Source organism: Rhopilema esculentum, chromosome 10 (genome assembly GCF_057945365.1).
Source record: "Rhopilema esculentum isolate cy_ngs chromosome 10, ASM5794536v1, whole genome shotgun sequence".
NCBI classification, from domain to species: Eukaryota; Metazoa; Cnidaria; class Scyphozoa; order Rhizostomeae; family Rhizostomatidae; genus Rhopilema; species Rhopilema esculentum.
The window spans coordinates 8562016-8579913 of record NC_142824.1 but is presented as its reverse complement, the minus strand read 5'-3'; the positions used below and the strand labels follow the sequence as shown (position 1 = coordinate 8579913).

At 34.6% G+C, this 17898-nt stretch overlaps 2 protein-coding genes across 3 annotated transcripts; one reads left to right on the top strand and one right to left on the bottom strand.

Annotated features, from left to right (window-relative positions):
• Positions 1-661: 661 nt before the first annotated feature.
• Positions 662-3246, bottom strand: LOC135691282 (uncharacterized). The gene is made up of 3 exons (XM_065209102.2): positions 2591-3246; positions 1331-1418; positions 662-885 (listed from the first exon to the last, which is right to left on the bottom strand). Exons 1-3 carry the CDS (start codon positions 2867-2869, stop codon positions 743-745), a joined length of 510 nt encoding a protein of 169 aa, XP_065065174.1. The 5' UTR covers positions 2870-3246; the 3' UTR covers positions 662-742.
• A 2712-nt stretch (positions 3247-5958) lies between these two features.
• On the top strand, positions 5959-16481 carry LOC135690234 (stress-induced-phosphoprotein 1). 2 transcript variants are annotated; one of them, XM_089110961.1, is made up of 16 exons: positions 5959-6055; positions 6538-6747; positions 7914-8082; positions 8601-8730; positions 9852-9919; positions 10438-10556; positions 11193-11319; positions 11598-11700; positions 11846-11966; positions 12626-12722; positions 13131-13255; positions 13560-13596; positions 14127-14230; positions 14757-14852; positions 15387-15457; positions 16225-16481. In XM_089110961.1, exons 1-16 carry the CDS (start codon positions 6041-6043, stop codon positions 16295-16297), a joined length of 1665 nt encoding a protein of 554 aa, XP_088967087.1. In that variant the 5' UTR covers positions 5959-6040; the 3' UTR covers positions 16298-16481. The 2 variants fall into 2 exon arrangements, with proteins under 2 accessions (XP_088967087.1, XP_065063810.1); XM_065207738.2 differs by having other exon boundaries at positions 10429-10556.
• The last annotated feature ends 1417 nt before the right edge of the window (positions 16482-17898 follow it).

Below are 17898 nucleotides of genomic sequence, written 5' to 3'. Positions count from 1 at the left end.
TGAATGATTGAAGGTTTATGAGGTCCAAGTGGTATATTTTTTATTGCAACCTACATGTTGTTTTTAACAACTATGCAGAAAAGGAAGCACACAGATGCACAAAGGAGAAACTAGTAAGGCTTTATGTTGTTAAATGAGAGGTTTGTATTTGTTGTTCCATACTGCTTTACTGTAATGTTGCAGGGCTCAAGTTGAGTAGATTAATAATCAAGATTGTATAAGATGGATATCAATTATACAGGTGAATCAATAACCAAATTCGAAAATCTGACCTATGGAACAAAAGAAAAAAATTCACCTAACCATGCAGTGTGTTTGAGTGAGTGATTAATAAATAGCACCTTCTAGAAGACAACATCCCAGCCATGTGATAAAATAATAAAAAAACAATATAAGACGTTTTGCATCTCATAAGTAATCATCCTAATAATAATTCTAAATATTCTGAAATATATCAAAAAGTTGGTTTCTATAAAGAGTTGGTTTCCAATAAATTCATTATCGTTATCCAAAACATCATCAAGTGGTTTCAACTATTAAAAGTTCTGGCCAAAGAAACTTACTTTGGAAAGTTGGGTATTATTTTTTTGCATTCACATTTGTATTTTCTCTCAATACACCCTTAGGTAAGTATCACATTTGAGATTCAAAACCAACACCATACAACAAATATTATATATAATAACAATCAGGTATTATATGTACAAAATGAAAAATCAAGATCTGAAAACATAACAAGTCTTCAAGGATCATTTCTGGTTTTTGCTATTCTTTCCATTAATTTTGTCTTCCAGTTATCCTCAGAAACAACATTGGCCCAGTCAGGAATATTGTTAACTGGTAGGTTGAAACCAGCCATAGCCTCTTTGATAGCTTCTGCTTGGGCTAGAATTCAGAATGATGCATCAAAGTTCTAGAACTCGATAGTAAATTTCACAAAGAATAGTTATCAAGATGTTGGTCTTAGTGTGAAAATAATTTCTTGTACATTTTTTTCATTTTTCTGCTTGTAATAAATCCACAATAACTGGTTTTCATTTTGAATTAAATAGAAATTAATTCCAAAGTTCATCATCTCAACACTGTAACATTTTTGGCAATACAGTGCTGATCTAATGGTGTACCTACAGTTCATTTGGGAAAGAATCCAAATAAGTACATTCGAACAAACAAATTATACACTTTCAATCTATAATGATATGAAAGTTAAGTGCTGACTAATATCTAATATGGAGCATCTTATGTCCTGCACAAAAGTTTAATCAGTGAGTAGTTAAAAATGGAAAAAAGGATGAAGGAATGTTTACAAGAAATAAGAAAATACACTCACAATCTGTCATCTGAAAATTTTGAACTGCGAATGACATGGTTGCCTGTGGCACTGATGAATCTACTGATGTACCAGATGGAATACCACTCTGAAAATTCATAAAAAACAAGAGTCAAGATAACTATTTGCATTGAATCAAATCTTTTTGGAATGTTGTTGAAACAACCATGAAAATCAAGTAAGGACAACAAAACTATTATCCTAAAACCTGCCAACTAGAAGCTCAATAAGGGTGGGTTATTAAAATATAAAGCACATTTAAATTAAAATGAAAGCAGATTTTGAAAAATGTAGCTAATTTCTAGACTATCAATAGTCCTTTGTTCTGGGGGATGTGATCCCTCAATGCATAATCTAGAGATTGGAAAAAATACATCAGAAAAACCAAGATCAGTATTGCTATGGAGGGGAGCTTGGGGGACTCTGCACCCTTGTTAAGATTAAGAGAGATTTTGGATATCAGCCCCCCACTTAACAAGCCAGTGTATGTTTGTTGGCCCATTTTCTTTTTGAAAATGTGAATTAACCCCCAATTACAGTATTATGCTGTTGATTTTCAATAAAATAGCAATTTTTTTAGCTTTTTAAAGTCATTTAATTGTTTGAATGATCTCATAAACACAACAGAGAATCTTTACAATAAATGCAAGAATGTAGGGTGTGACTATGGGTCTGGTCTTGGGTGCTGCTTCTACATAAGGAAGGTAACCCTCATATATACACAACTATAGTATAATATAAGGTGTTTCTGCAGTTTATTTATTCATGCACTTTTAGGGGGGATCAGTAGTGGCACCACGGGAAGGATGCGTCTCAGCAGGATCAATTTTGTATTTTGTCTAAATTCAATGAGATAATATTAGGGGAGGGATAATATTTTGGCAATGTATTGTTTGTGGTGTAATCCTATGACTTTGAAACTGCCTTTAGAGGTAAAGGAAGCTGTTCACAAGCTTTCCTTACTGGCAAAATTGGCGTTCCTTGTTTGTAAACTGACCTTTTCTGACAGTAAAATAGGTGCGGCCTAAAATATTTTGTTTGCTGGAAACTTTTATCGTCAACGCTTACAGTGAAGTGCAAGCGCAAGAAATCCTTGGTAGCTGCGATAACATCATGTAAGCTAGCTTGGTCAGTTTTAGTCCAAGCTTAATCTCAAGAAAATTAAAAGCCATTGTTAACGTACTTGGGGAATATGAACATATTGGCTTTATTATGTTTTATAACTTAGCATGCCGATATAAAAAAGAACCTGAAACCCACTGGTGGTGTGTCGTTGGCTGCATTTCTCCTTTGGGCCTCATGGTCATTAGCATTCTCATCATTTTCGCCAAAAGTGGTTTGCTGTTCCTCTTCAGTGAGTTGCTGTTCTAGAGCCACATAGCCATTGTATGGATCATCCTGGTCACTTTCATCGTCACTACTTTCTTCAGACTGAGTTTCTTCGATGTTTGTGATGGTACTACTGCCTATGTTGTTGATTTGAGTTTCTTCTTCACCATCATCTTTTCGCACAGGGATATCTGATGGTGCTGGTGACATTTTAAAGCGCAAACCAGCTTCTTCGATAGAGTGAACTGTTACCCTTTCTTACATTATAACTGAATCTTCAATAGAATATGATCAAATCGAATAATAAATGTTCCATAAGCAGTTGACCATGATCTTGCAATACTTTTATTTCCTAAAATGGACAGGATCGAGACCAGAATTGAAACGAGATTCGTACTGACGGAGCCAGAGAGCCAGGGCTTCTTTGGTTACTGGTTACATACAGTAATCTTTTTATACACCTTTTCGAGTGTTTAGTGTTCATCGGAACATCGATCGATGATCGTCTAAATTTTCCATTAAACGACAAACGTGCTGTTTTCAACCAGTGTGATCTTATTTAACGTGCAGAGGACACGGAGACAGAGAGATGCAAACTGTGTGTGTAACGTGATTTCTACTGACTGATTATAAATTACAAAAGTGCGTATTGATATAAAAAACTAGCAAATTTGATTAAGCGTTACACAAAGGAGATGATGTGCTTGATGGGTAACAATGGTGTGATTGATTAGGATAAAATTAAATGTAATTAGCATGAAGAAAGAGGAATGTAGAATTGCGTAGGTATGTAGAAAAAGCAATAATGGATTATGTAAAATGGCCTAAATTGAATCACTACAAGTGTTATTATCAATTTTGTGAAACTCTTTAGTGTTACTTTTTAAATAGTTTTGAAAAATAAAACTAATTCAGAAAAACTATTGGCAAAAAAATTTAAATACAAATAAAATACTATGGAAATAACAAAAAGGAAGAAAAAGAATATTATACATGGAAAAGAATGTTTTTATTTTATACAAATTTGGCAGTTGCATACCTTATAAAAAGAGATGTCATATACTCTTTTTATATAACCACTAGTTAAATTGAATCACAACAGTGGCGGATTTAAGAGAGGGCAACTAGGCTCAGTTGCCCCTCCCTCGACGAGTTGAAGCAAATCTGGCGTCTCTTTTTCGGAAACTGTGCGCCCCTTTTGAAGAATAAGAATCAGGTGAAAAAGTTTCTGAGACCAATAGGTTAATTTTCTTCAAGAATTACCTCAAAGTTATGTTGTTTATTCCGAAAATGGATCTGAAATTATTGTATACAGCGTACTCTCGTGACCAATTATTGAAACATTTCCAGCGTCCCCATTATTAACTGCCCCTCCTTCAAGTTTGCTCTGGATCCGCCCCTGAATCACAACTAGCATTTTCTGGAGTGAGAGGACGAAAATTGTTTCACATTTATCGACGGTTCAAGCAAAAAGCGGTACCTGGTTATACCCAAATTCCTCCCCTCTTTGAATGTCACAACCTGCAAGAAGTGAAGACAAGTTGTTTTATCTCTTTCTTGTCATCCAGTATTATGTTGAAAGCAGCAGTCTTTGTGCATTCCATGGTAAAGCAATTCAATGATAACATTTCTCATCATTGTGATAAAACATTTTTCCTAAACACTGTTCATCAGTCAATAATTTTGTTCTGGTCGCTACCCCATTGACAAATATCCATCACAAAGCTTGCGTACCTATCAATACCATAGATGTTTTGACGAAAAAATAGTGCAACGGCCAAAGAAATTTCAAGAAAAAAATTGGAAAATTTAATAAAGAAGTTTGCATGAAAACTGCCTTTTAAATTTGTAAACTCTTTTTTCTAACAACAGATTCGCAACTAAATTCGAAACTGTTCGGATACTTTCGTGACGGGAGTCTGTATAAGACCCTTATGCATGTCTGACCTGATCAAAGCTTTCGATAAGTGTTAGATCTTTGTCAAAGCTTGACTATCTTAAATATACTACCTTGCGTGCCGTACAATATAAAATGACATTATGAATATGGATCGAAAGAGTGAAGCTAGAAAATGTTAACTTGTGGATCGAAATAGGTAAATCAAAAACGCAGTAACATTATGGTTAAGGTAACCCAAACAGTTTTAAATGCCTTGAGAAGATATTTCCAATTACACGCCTTTTTTATAAAGCAACCCTCAGAAGAAACATCAGGCTGAAATTTGCCCAAAAATTAGAAAAACATCAAAATCAAGACAGGCTGAAATTCAACAAAGCTCAAGATATAAATACCAGCGAACAGTGAAAAATGAAAGAATAGCAACAGAACATCATAAAGCTTTAATCAAAGTATCTTAATTACTTTGTCCAGCACGTGCTATGTCCGGTACCTACGTACAGGAATTTCCAATAAAGAATTAAAAAGAAAATAAAAAAAGGGTGAGACTGAGATTATGCGAAAAAAGAAACAACAGGCCAAGTGTTCTTATAAAGAAGCGCGTAGGGCAGGGATTTTTCATTTTTATGTAAGTTCCCCGAGTCAGGAAAGGATCACCGTGGCCACTTGCCGGAGGAAGGTTATAAAAACAAAGAGAAACTAAGGAATGTGGCCAAAAATTTAGAAGCTTGAGAAATTTGAAAGTCTCTTGATTTTCAAAATACCGCCATGAAAAAATGACAAAGATCAAAATAAAATTCAAAAACCTCCTGTTTTTAAGATTATGTTTAGAAAGCTACTTTGCACTGCGAATTTTAGGCATTAACTTTTTATAATTAATTTCTTTGAATTATACGATTTTTTTATTAATCGATATGAGCATATTACATTACAACAGTTTCTAAAAATATCTATGATTGAAAACAAGATCAAAAATTTTAGTAAAGTTTTGAAAGAACAGAGTTGCAACTGCAAGGAGAGAGATCAAGACTAGTTGTATACCCCGTTTTCTAAACACGCCCATTTTAAACCCATAAGGAATGTTTAATAGTAAGATTTTTTGGCTGGAGGAAGGTTGATAATTTTTTTGGACTCTGAAGGTTCCAGAAGAAGTTCATGGATTGACCATCGAGCTCTACCAAATAATTTTAAGGTCTAAAAATCACATTCACGAAAATGTCCACAATTTTATAAAACATATCCGAAAATTATTTAGGATGTGCATCCTTCTGCAAACTCCAATCCCACACTTTTTAGCTGCTAACAATTTGAGAAGACAAAACACAAAAATAAAGAAAGGTACAGTTTCCAGAACAACAAAGCAGCAACCAGAAGACAGGAGATAAACAGCAACAACAACAACAAGATCTTTGAAATCGAGGCTAAGGGAAAGCATGATTACTAGAACTTTCTTTTAAATTTCCAGGGAGAAAGTGGTTGTCGAGATGGCAGAGGAAGAGGTATGTTGATCGCTTTTGATTACACTGCTTAACTTAACAGGATACATTGCAAAATCGAAGCAAATTTATTATCTTTCATGCTAAGCAGTCTGAAGTTTTATTCTTTCACCGTCATGGAGATGTAAACTTCTCAGACAGCATGCTCATCTGTGTCGCAGATGTACTGTTCCATGGCTGAAATGTATTGTACAAATTGATAGAAAATCTTTGAGTAACAGTTGTCATTATTAGTTTTTTGTGCCAATTGCATCTACTAAAATCTGGAAAAAAGTATTTCCAGTTTGTATAATCTTTTTAAAACCTTTAGTCCGTCTTGCATTTTACTTATTGCTGGAGCCCCTTTGTTTGTGAAATATCAAATTGGAATGAATTCGCGAATTTTTACATAATTCATATCTTTATTTGTTCCAATATGTGCATTGAAATCTTACAGTTATTGGGAAAGTTTTTGTACTATTTGGTCATTGTTACTTGTCTTTCAGGCTAACCAGTTGAAATCTAAAGGAAATAAATTTCTTCAAGAAGGGGATTTTGGCAAAGCAATTGAATGCTACTCAGAAGCCATAGAGCTGTGCCCCAAAAACCATGTTTTGTTTAGCAACAGATCTGCAGCATTTGCAAAGCAAGAGAAATACTCAGAAGCATTGGTAGATGCTAAGAGGACTGTTGAACTAAACCCTCAGTGGGGGAAGGTAGGTTCTGTGTAGTCTTTTAATGATATATTTAGGGCTTCTGTGGCAAGGCTGTAATGCGGAGGAGGCATGCTGATTGTCCTTCCATTGCATTTGCTTAAGAATCTGATAATGCACACAATTTCACTTATCTTGGGTCTTGGTGTGGATTTATGATTAGAAGGGAGTTTGTATTTGATTGCTAAGTATGAAAGAGATGAGAGGCTTCCTGTCAAAAGCTTTGAAAAACTCAATATCAAACTGATAATTTCAGCATCAAAGTGAACTTACTGAAAAAATTTGATAAATTTTTGTGTCAGCAGACACATGATAAAGCTTTTAGGGAAAAGTGAATATAACTTCAAGTTATTGGAAGTTTATAATGTCAAGTTATAGCAAGTTCTTCATTATCATTGATTGTTCAACAAGATCAATTACATAAATATGATTTTGACAACTACTGTCACTGTTGAGGCCCATACCAAAGGATACATGTATATATCCAAAAGCAAGATAAAGATTTAGATGTTCTTTGCAAACCAGAAGATATTATTGATTAGTATACTATGTCAAAAATGATATTAGAAAATTGTTAGTTATTGCAAAAAATGAAAAGTGCACAATTTTCAAAAGCCAAATTTTAATTTCTTTGAAGTCATTCTACAGTTAATTTCACTGCAAATGTTAACTGCCAAAAAAATTAATCTTGAGTGAAACATTTTAGGATTATATTCTTTGGTAATTATTGCTATTATTATGCTTAGTTAGGTACATTGAGTAATGCGCCTCCACGCTCGCCTCAATGTCAGTTCGCACGTTAACCATCTGCCTTGGTTACCTACAAACTACACATTATGTTTTGTGTTATCAACAAAACTTTATGTGAAAGAAAGCATTATTTATGAAATTCAAATAGTAGAATTTCTCTTTCCCAGAGCATATCAGAGCATAGTTATAAGGGGTTGAAGTTAACAGGTGCTTTTATAAATAAACAGCTGAGGGTGCTAATCAAGTGCCAATAATTCAAAATTTGAATTAATTAAGTTTGAGTTATCGGGGGGTTCAAGCTATTAAGATAAGATTGTAAATTGAAATCACTTTCATGAGGCAAATACATTGTTAAATTTCTTTGAATTTGCACAAAATTTGATGGCTTATTATTTGAATAACTAATAATTTGAATTCAGGGATACTCAAGGCTTGGAGCTGCTCTCACTTATTTGGGTAGATATGCTGAGGCCAAGCAAGCCTACGAGGATGGTTTGAAGTATGATGCAGACAACGAGCAACTAAAAAGTGGCTTGGAGGATGTCAAAAGTCGTATCACCACATCATCTTCCAATAGACAAAAGCGAGGTAGTAATCCTTCTAGAAAGACACATATTAGCAGCATGTACTAGTTAGGATGATCATATAATCCTAAATTATCAAACTGTCTAAGCAATAGTATAAAACTGGTCAGACCAAATGTTCTAGCAAATGCTCTGGGTGTTATTTTCATCATTAATTATACATATTGTAACACAATCTTTAGACCCATGTGTATTACAACCAAGAGAGTTGAATTTTCAGACACTACAAATACTTTATTAATATTTTCTTGAATTTCGTTGCAAGTCAAATTTATCTTATGTTAGCCTTTAAGTTTTCTCTATAAATTCACTCATAGTACTTTCACCTCATCAGTATGCAAATTTATTGCTTTCTGTGTGCACATAGGAAATCTATAAAAATGATGCTATTTCACTGACTTTTAAATTTTAAAGAACTCACAATAGTAATCAGCTCAGTTTCGTAGTTGCTGATAATCACATTGATAAACACGGGCTTTAAAGTATTCTTGTGTATTCATGTATGCAAATTTACGATTTTAGCCAGCCCATTTGATAGTGCAGATGTGCAAGCAAAGCTTCTAGCTGATCCCTCAACAAAGGAATTTATGAAAGATCCTGAATTTCTTGAGATACTAAATAATATCAAGAGCAACCCTGATATGCTGGGAATGTGAGTACAATACATTTTATCTGCATGTTTGTGTTTATTCTGTTAAACCATCTTCAGGTGTAATGTCTAGTATTGATATCAAATAAATCATCAAAGCAAAATTTTCTTTCAAGATTTCATTGAGATTGATTTTTGTTCTTTGCAATTTCAAGTAATGACCCAGTCTTCTTACATTTCCATAATCCAATATACAATTGACTCCCTCTTACTCGAGGTTTAATTAAAATAATGATCTAGAAGGAAAACATGCTTAGAAATTGTAATTTGGAGCAGTGGAAGTTCTGTAGAAAGATTAAATATAAGGTATAAATATTGCCTAAAAGATTAGATTCAAGAATTCATGGAGAAGTATGGAGACAGTATTTCAATTTTGTATGGGGCTTTTTGCCTATTGGAAGATTTGTGAACCAAAGGCTAAATTAGATTTGAAAAATTGCATGGAGTCGGAGAACATTGAGGGCATCTATAATGTTTTTGTTCTTAACAAGAAAAGTAAGGTTTTGGTCAGTTTACCAAGGGTGCATCAGCAGAAAATAGAAGCTGAAGACCTGTGAAATAACCACCACAGAAAGCCAAGAACATATAAAGATGGGGAGATGGGGATCCGATTATCTTGCAAACTGAGTTTAAAAACAACTTAAAATGGTTAAAATGTCTGTTGTCTGTTGATAAATGATAAAACCCATACAATGTTTAAATTGCTGTACCACATTGGCTACCACTATTGATTGGATCCCTCTGTTTTGAATAGCTTGTGTAATCCTTTCAAATAAGTAAAAAGCTATTTCAGTTTTTATTCAAATAAGTGATGATCATTTACAAGGACTTCCAATGGAAAATCAATGAAAACAAAACATTTCCTTCATAAGCTTGAAACTTCAAATAAGTGGCAGTAAGTAAGAGTTCGTTGTAGAAGAAGTTTTGCAGTTATTTGCTGTCACACTTTTTTAGAGAGTTTTGCAGTTTTTTGCTGTCATCCTTTTTTTAGAGAAAATTCACATTTTCCAGTAGCATTTTGCACCAAGGATGTTCGTCAGAGATATTCTCGTGTGACCTTTTAAAAGAACCTGTATCTGTGTTTATGCTTATTGACTGGTATTGGGTTTTTCTTTCTCGTTAAGGTATATCAACGACCCTCGTGTCATGCAAGCTCTTGGTGTTATTCTTGGTATCAATATTCAGACTGCTGGTAGGAAGTGTATATTTATATTTTTCAGTTCAACTGACAGTTGAAATATTAGTTTCTTTTTATCACAAAGCTGTCACACTTTCAAGTCGCTTCACGTAAATCGAATAACGTTCTCCATTGTGGAGAAGGGCCCTCGTCTTTATTGATTTTAAGAACTCGCAATTTTTTAGTAGCTGCTTCAGATTAAACTATGTCTGCCTCGTTGGCTCATTGTTTCTGTCTCTTAAGATTCATTTGAATTTCCTGGTTTTAAAAAGGAATTGTTTCATAACACTGTCTTATTTTTAATGTTAATCAAATTATGTTGTTTTCTTTCAAAAGAATCATGTTCGTAATAACTTCGAATGAGGTGAATTCTTTGTAAAACCCCATAATGTAACCTCGGCATCTGTTGTACATAAATATGGAATTTCCTCGTCCCTTCACGGATATTTTAAAGATATTTGTAAGCTATTTATCATATGACAAGTCAGTGTAGTTGATAGTAAAGCTTTGCTTTTTCTATCAAGGTGGGCAAGGTGCATCTCAAAGCCAAGACGATTTACCAAACCCAAAACCAAAGGAAGAGAAAGCAGAAAGCAAAACGAAAACAGAAGAGGCAACTGAAGTTGATACTAGAACTGAAAGCCAGAAAGAGGTGAAATTTCATTCATATCTGACCTAGGCATTCGCCCTTTTTAGGAGACGTAGTAAAACCAGCTATCCGTATATATGTATTTTGCTAATCGGTAATCTATCTTTCATTTAAACCTATGTCACTTTTCAGTAATAATCGTTTAAGGCAAAAGATTCATCAGGTAGATAATGAAGTGGATGTGTTTGCAACCATTGTAAATAACACTCGTGTAATTACCTCTTAAAATCTAGAGAATTTCCTTCTTACATTTTTATTGCTCCGGAGAACACTTTTCTTTTGTAATTATGAAGGTGTATGACATAATCAGGGGGTTTTGGAGTATGAGACCCATCGAGTTAGTCAGTGAAATCCTCAGTTAGTTGGAAAAGTTGTTGGCTGGCCGGTAAATCCGCTTTATCATAGGTAAAATAAGAACATATCTATGTCTTTGTCGGTAGATGTTACTTATGTTTACCCTCTACCCCATTTTTGTGACAATACAGCCCACCCCTTCCCCAGACTAGAAGGTCAGAGAACGCCACCGTTAGTAATAGCGGCTACGAACTTAAGGCTACTTATTTTCAATTAAAATTCTTGTTTGCTTTTTTCTGTCACTTATTTTGTAATTTTGGCTGTTCAACGATGTTCTGTTTTCAGGCTGAAAATGAAAAGGAAAGTGGCAATGCTGCTTATAAAAAGAAGGATTTTGACACTGCTCTAAAGCATTACGGGAAAGCTATCGAACTAGATCCAGAAAACATTGCCTATTACACTAACAGAGCAGGTAACGCGTTTTCACTGCTGTCCGTCTTTTGTGTTTCTATTACGTTTTTGCAGAACAGCGATAATATTGAGTTGTAATAAGAAATGGGTATCTTGCTTCCCATTTTTATGGTACCAGGAATTTAGCAGCAAACTATTTTTTATTGCTAATAGTAATATAGTCGCAAAAATATGATGGCTTGGTAGATAATTATATGTTTTAATGTAATGATCTGTAGCGTTTTATATTTTTAAGGGAAACGCGAGGCTTTGTAGTTTACTGTTTGTTTTCTGTTCTAGCCGTTTATTTTGAACAAAAGAAGTATGAAGATTGCATCAAGCAATGCGAAGAAGCTGTTGAGGTTGGGAGAAAGAACAAAGCTGAATATAAAGCAATCGCTAAGTTAGTTATCATTTTATTATTTATTTTAAAGTACTATGAGATTAAACTATAAGATCGTACCACTAGAAGAATATAATAAATGATTCATCATTTATTACCAAAGAGCTCGTTTTTTAAAATTGTACTCCTCATTTGTTTTCACCAGGGCTTTGTCGAGAATAGGCAATGCATATGCAAAGATGGAAGTCTTCGATAAAGCAATGCGGTACTATGACTTATCCTTGGCTGAGTTCCGGTCACCTGACGTCATCAAGCGAGCAGATGAGGTTAAAGGGAAACGTTTTATTTTGATCATAAACTTTTTGCCAATTTCTAGCTTTCAAATTACAGTTTTATCTAGAATGTACCCTGTGAGGTCAGAATTACAGAGATAAAATCAGTAGAGTTTGTTCTGTAACACCCACAAAAACAATTCGAACCACTTTTTGGTAATCCCATTCTCTTTTAGTGATTCTTTCTTTTTTTAGTGATTAATTTTTGTTTCTTTTACCATTCTTTTATTTGTTTTAACTAATATCCTATTGATAACAGTATGTCGTTCTGATAGGTTATTCATTAACAAAACGTTTTGTGTTATTATTGTTGTTATCATTCTTTCGTAAAATGACATCGTTGATAATTATATGCGACACAACAATGCAATTTTTTAATGGTTTTGCTAGCACTAATGAGATCACTCATGTAGGAGTTTTATTGTCTTGAATAGAGGAGCCTCTTTACAGTGTGTAGCACATTATCTGGGTGTGAGTCTAAAAGCTTCAAACTGTGGCAGAGTCTTTTAATTGTTTCCAAGTGCTAAGGTTTAATTTTGTGTTCGCTAACCAACCCTCAATAGAAATTTAAAGAATAGCCTTCCTGGCAGATCTCAAAAATTCTGCAAGAGTCATTTTGATCGCAACTTACGAAAAGTGCAATTCGTTTTTAGCTCAAAAAATTGATGAAAGACAAAGAAAGACTTGAATATATTGACAAAGATAAGGCTGAGGAAGAAAGAGTAAAGGGCAACGAGCTTTTCTCCCAAGGTGCGTTTTTTATATAGCCCCTATTTACTGAATTAATCAGAAGAGATTTCTTAAAGGGTTTTGGAATTTTATGAAACTTGAAGGAATATCCAGAATTGCAGTATATGAAGTCATTTTAGAAGAATCATGAATTAGATTTAGAGGTATATAAAATGAAAATTTGACAAAATTTAAGAATTTTCTCGTAACGTTGATTTTTAGAATTGTATTATTGTTTTCGAAACCTTGGTCTAAAGTTCACATTTTAAGTCTGTGTCTGCTTTTCGGTCAAAAGGGACAACGCATGCAAATCTCGCAATTATACTTTTGCATATGTAAAGTCTATACCGTAACATTTTTGTTTTCATTCTTACTGGGCTTTGCAAAGCAAAGCAGTTTTCATTAATGTGTGCCAACTGAATTCCGCAGGGAAATATCCAGAGGCAATAAAGCATTACACTGAAGCACTGAGACGAAACCCTGACGATGCAAGAGTTTACAGTAACAGGGCAGCTTGCTACACGAAACTTGCAGAATTCCGACTAGCAATCAAGGTAATTTTCAAAGTATCACGTAGTAATCTTTCTCTAAATTCTTAGGGATAAACAAAGATGATTCCTGCAAAGTAATGGTAACCTTACTTAGCGAAAAGATCTGAATGGACCAATATGAAATGTTTAATTCTTTTCCGTGATACTGGAGTTTGTTCGTTGAACAATTATCATGTATGGTTGCCTACTTTGCCTCTCAGTCAATTGCAGAATGCAATCCCAAATTTAAGATCAATCGCTGTCCCATTTTGCCCATCTCGACTAAACGTCAGCTTCCTTTCCTTGATTTCCTTCCATCTGATTTTAGGATTGTGATGACTGCTTAAAGATAAACCCCGACTTTGGTAAGTTTTTAGCTAACTTCATTATCTTTTGATTATCAGATTTATTTATTGGTTGGTCTTTTGACAAAAGACAGCCAGGGAAATGAAAAGAATGAGCAAAAAAAGTGTTTTGGTATTATGAGCACCTGTTCCGCTTTTTTGTGGTTCATTACCGGCCTTATGACCGCTCATTTTTATAACGGGGTGTTTAATGGGTCGGTTAAAAGTCGGGAAAATATTGTTTTCTCAATCCTTATTTTTGCAAGCACCAGCAAGGTTGCACTGTTTCTGGAAAGAGAAATTCAAGGCCTAAGCTCACTAATCGATTGAAATATGCGGATGCTCAATCCGTTAAAGGATTATATAATCTTTTGTTAGCATACAAAAACCTTAACTCACAGGACATTGTGTAGAGATATATACATCAAATAGGAAAAAATTACGCCTGAAAAATGCGGCCTAAACTACAATGAACATCATCCAAACTTTCTTTGAAAAGAAATACCATCATTTTCCATCATTGCTTGAGCGCCAAACGAATTTTGTTTCAGTGAAAGGACATTTACGAAAAGCAGGAGCACTTTTGGCAGTAAAAGAGAACAGAAAAGCGCAAGATGCTTATAAAAAGGCCCTTGAACTGGATCCCAACTGTCAAGTGAGTCGATTTTTCATCCTGTATTGTTTTAGGTAACAATAGAGTTAAAAAGAGGGTTTCATAGCAAATAGAAACCACGTAAAAGATTTCATAGCAAGTCTGTGCCTTCAAATCTTGTAACAAATGTATTTTTGATGAATGAAAAATTGCCAGATCGTTGGCGGCGAAATTCTTTACAAGCTCGAACAGGGAATAGAAGAGATTTTCCCAAGAAGAACTGACCAGGTTTAAAACCAAGCTACAGTCATTTTAAACTATTGAAAGACCTGCATACACAGGCACAGCATGCTATTCAACTCTCTACCACACACTCCCTCGATTTAACTACGCATGATCTAAAGTAGCGTCTTGTTAAAGAAAGTTTTACTAATGTTCGTGCCCCTTGGAAGTTTTGTGAGATACTCTTATTGATTTGTGTATGACTATAGGTATTCAAATCTAAAAATGCCCATTATTATTAGCCATTGTTACTATTGCTACTTTCAAACTATCCATGCTTGTAATGCCTTATTCTTCCTTTATGCAGGAAGCGAAGGAAGGCTTGAATAAATCTATGTACGCTAGGTATAGTGCTGACCCAGAGCAAAGAAAAAGAGAAGCCATGCAAGATCCTGAAGTCCAGGTTTGTATTCGTTATTTGCTTATTTACTCATACTTGGCCACTATAGATTCTGTGTATAACCTTTTGAAGTTGATGTATTACAATGAAACCTCCATAAGGGTGTCGACTGTCAGATCAGGTTGTCTATTTTGAAGAGGTGTCCGTTCTAAGGAAGTGTTCATTGGCTAAAGGTGCTTGTACATGGCCTCGACTACAGGGAAAGAATTTTGGAACAATACATTTTGTGTAGGTGTCCGTTGATAACGGTTACCCCTTCAACAAGCAACCAGTTAAAATCAAGTGCTTGTAGAATGTTACAATTAATCTGCTAACTCCTTCGCTTGAGTAATGAGATATAGGCCTCAAATGATGTGATGGAAATTGTATAAATCAAATAGATGCTATTAAATGTTTTTGCAAGAACAGAATATTCTTGTCAACAGCATGTGAACAAAACTATTCCCGCTTCCCCGAAAAACACATTGGGTACCCTCAAATAACTCAGTCTATCACATCGTTGTTTCTAGCATCTGATTCAGCTCTTTACTTTGATAGAGTATCATGATGGACCCAGCAATGCGAATGATTTTAGAACAAATGCAGGAAGATCCAAGGGCTGCCACAGAGTAAGTTTCTCATTTGCTCACGAAGCTGTCTTTTGTTAATCGAAGGAGGATTTAGTAAAGCCAGTGCTGTTAAACTCTGCCACAGAAAGGGCAAAAGGTCTGGTTAAGTTATATTGTCCAACTTACAACTAAATCAGGAACAAGCCAAGTCCGAACTTGGTTGAAACAAGAATGCGAATTGGGATGACTGTTGATAATTTCAATTGAAAATTAGATTTAATGGAAAGGGGAATGAAGAAGATGAAACTGAAGACGAATGTATACCAAGTAGCTAGTGATAGCGCCCATGTATAGTTATTTCATCGGTTACACATGATGGTATCAGAAACTGAATGTGACGCATATTTCTTGTATGAAACGAAGTTAGACTAGCTTCCTAACTTAACTGCTCTTTGAATTAAGTTGCCTCACCTGGCCGAGTCCGCTAACAAATCGACATCAAACTACTATTTAGTTATATATCAGTTTTGCAGCTCTTGCTCTATTTTAACTATTTAAGCAACAGCGAGGCTAAAGGTACCAGGCTAGATATCCGATCAGCAAGACTAGATTACTAATCTTTTCTTCGCAGATTTGTTGTTTAATTTTGATTGTTTCCTCTTTATGACCAAAGGCTATTGAATCATATTGTGTTCGCAATGTTTATTCATACAGTATCTTTGTTATTAGATAATTATCACTCCTCTTGTCTACACTTCATGTTTCCTAAACGTTTCCTTTGCAAAAGCTGTTCGTCTTTCCTGACGTATGTTCAAATGATTTTGCAGGCATTTGCGTAACCCAGAGATTGCTATGAAGATCAAGAAGTTAATGGACGCAGGCATATTATCAATGAAGTGATGCTAGCCGAGCATTGTTCATTATCAGACCACGATTGTGGACCACATTGAAGTCGCTTCTTCCTCTTATTCGCTTTCGAAAGTTCACCATCGATATTTTAATGGATTTATTCACTTTTTAAGGCTAAATCTCATTAAAGGTCAACTTTGTAAATTTTCCAAACATTTGAAACAGAGAAAATGGAGTTATTCTCAGTTTATCTTGAATTCTCTAATTTTTTCATATATAGGCATGAATGATACAAAAGGTACTATATATACACTTTTTACGACTTGTGTTTTCGAATACCCAGGCAGTCAAATAGTTCACCAACTTGATCTGTAAATTAGACTGTAACTTATTTAACTATCCTTGAATCTCGATTTAATTGTGGACCCCATCATTAATGAAATAAAAATGAAAGGACGTTTTTCCTTTGAACCAAAGCAGTCCCATGGTAAAGAAATTCCAGACATTTATCAAAATCAAAATCTTTGGAAGTAATTTTATAAGGGTCAAAGGCTCTCGAATTATATTTAGAAAATTTGTCTATTACCTTGTTTTACAAATAATGCGACAGTCGTTTTGGTCAAAACATTCTATCTTTTTCCTTTTTCAAATATGAAACAACCACAAACACGAAGATTATACATAATGAAATGAAAATTAAAGTAAGGTTGCTCTACGTCTAAACGACTAGTGTTATGACGTCATGTTTATTTCAAAAGTGGCTACACCAATAAGTGTCTTGCCCATATTTACAATGTAAGTGCGATCAGCTTCCACCGTTCTTTGATTTTATTTCGATATATGAGCTGGAAAACCTGTTTATTGGTTAAGAACTATGTTGTTTCAATATGCGTTATAGCACATCCCCACAAACAACTTCAGAATCTGAGAACCCACAGGCTGTGTTTCTTTCATCGCATACCTTAAGTTCGAGGACCTTTTCAAGCCTGACAGTCATATGATTTTACAATGCATTATCCCCTGAACTATTTATTGCACTTGACCCCAGTTGCACTATCCATCTGGCAGGAACTTGATGTAAGAACCTTAACTCTGCAGCTCTTTTATTGGCCTTTTAGAAGAGTCAGACTGAATTAGGTTCTTTTGTCTGGGATTTACTGTTTAACTTTGAGTCAGTGATAGATTCAGGGGAGGTGACATGAGCAACAAGTGGAGGTGAATTTTCGTTCTTTTACAACTTGGGTGAAACTTTTCTTTCAGTATTTGTTAAGGACTTAGATGTCAACTGATTTGTGTTTTGTCAATGATTTCAAATGCATAAAGCATCAACGTAAAGTATGGTATTGTTAAAACCCATTTACATGTGTTAAGTGACGGTTTATTACACGCACGATTGCATTACTTACTTTATTTGTTTTACTTGCTATACTTGTTTTACTTGTTTTGTTTGTTTTGCTTGCTTTGCTTGCTATACTTGTTTTACTTGCTTTGCTTGCTATACTTGCTTTTCTTGCTTTGCTTGCTATACTTGTTTTACTTGCTATACTTGTTTTACTTGCTTTTCTTGCTTTGCTTGCTATACTTGTTTTACTTGTTTTGCTTGCTTTATTTGTTTTACTTGCTGTACTTGTTTTACTTGTTTACTTGTTTTG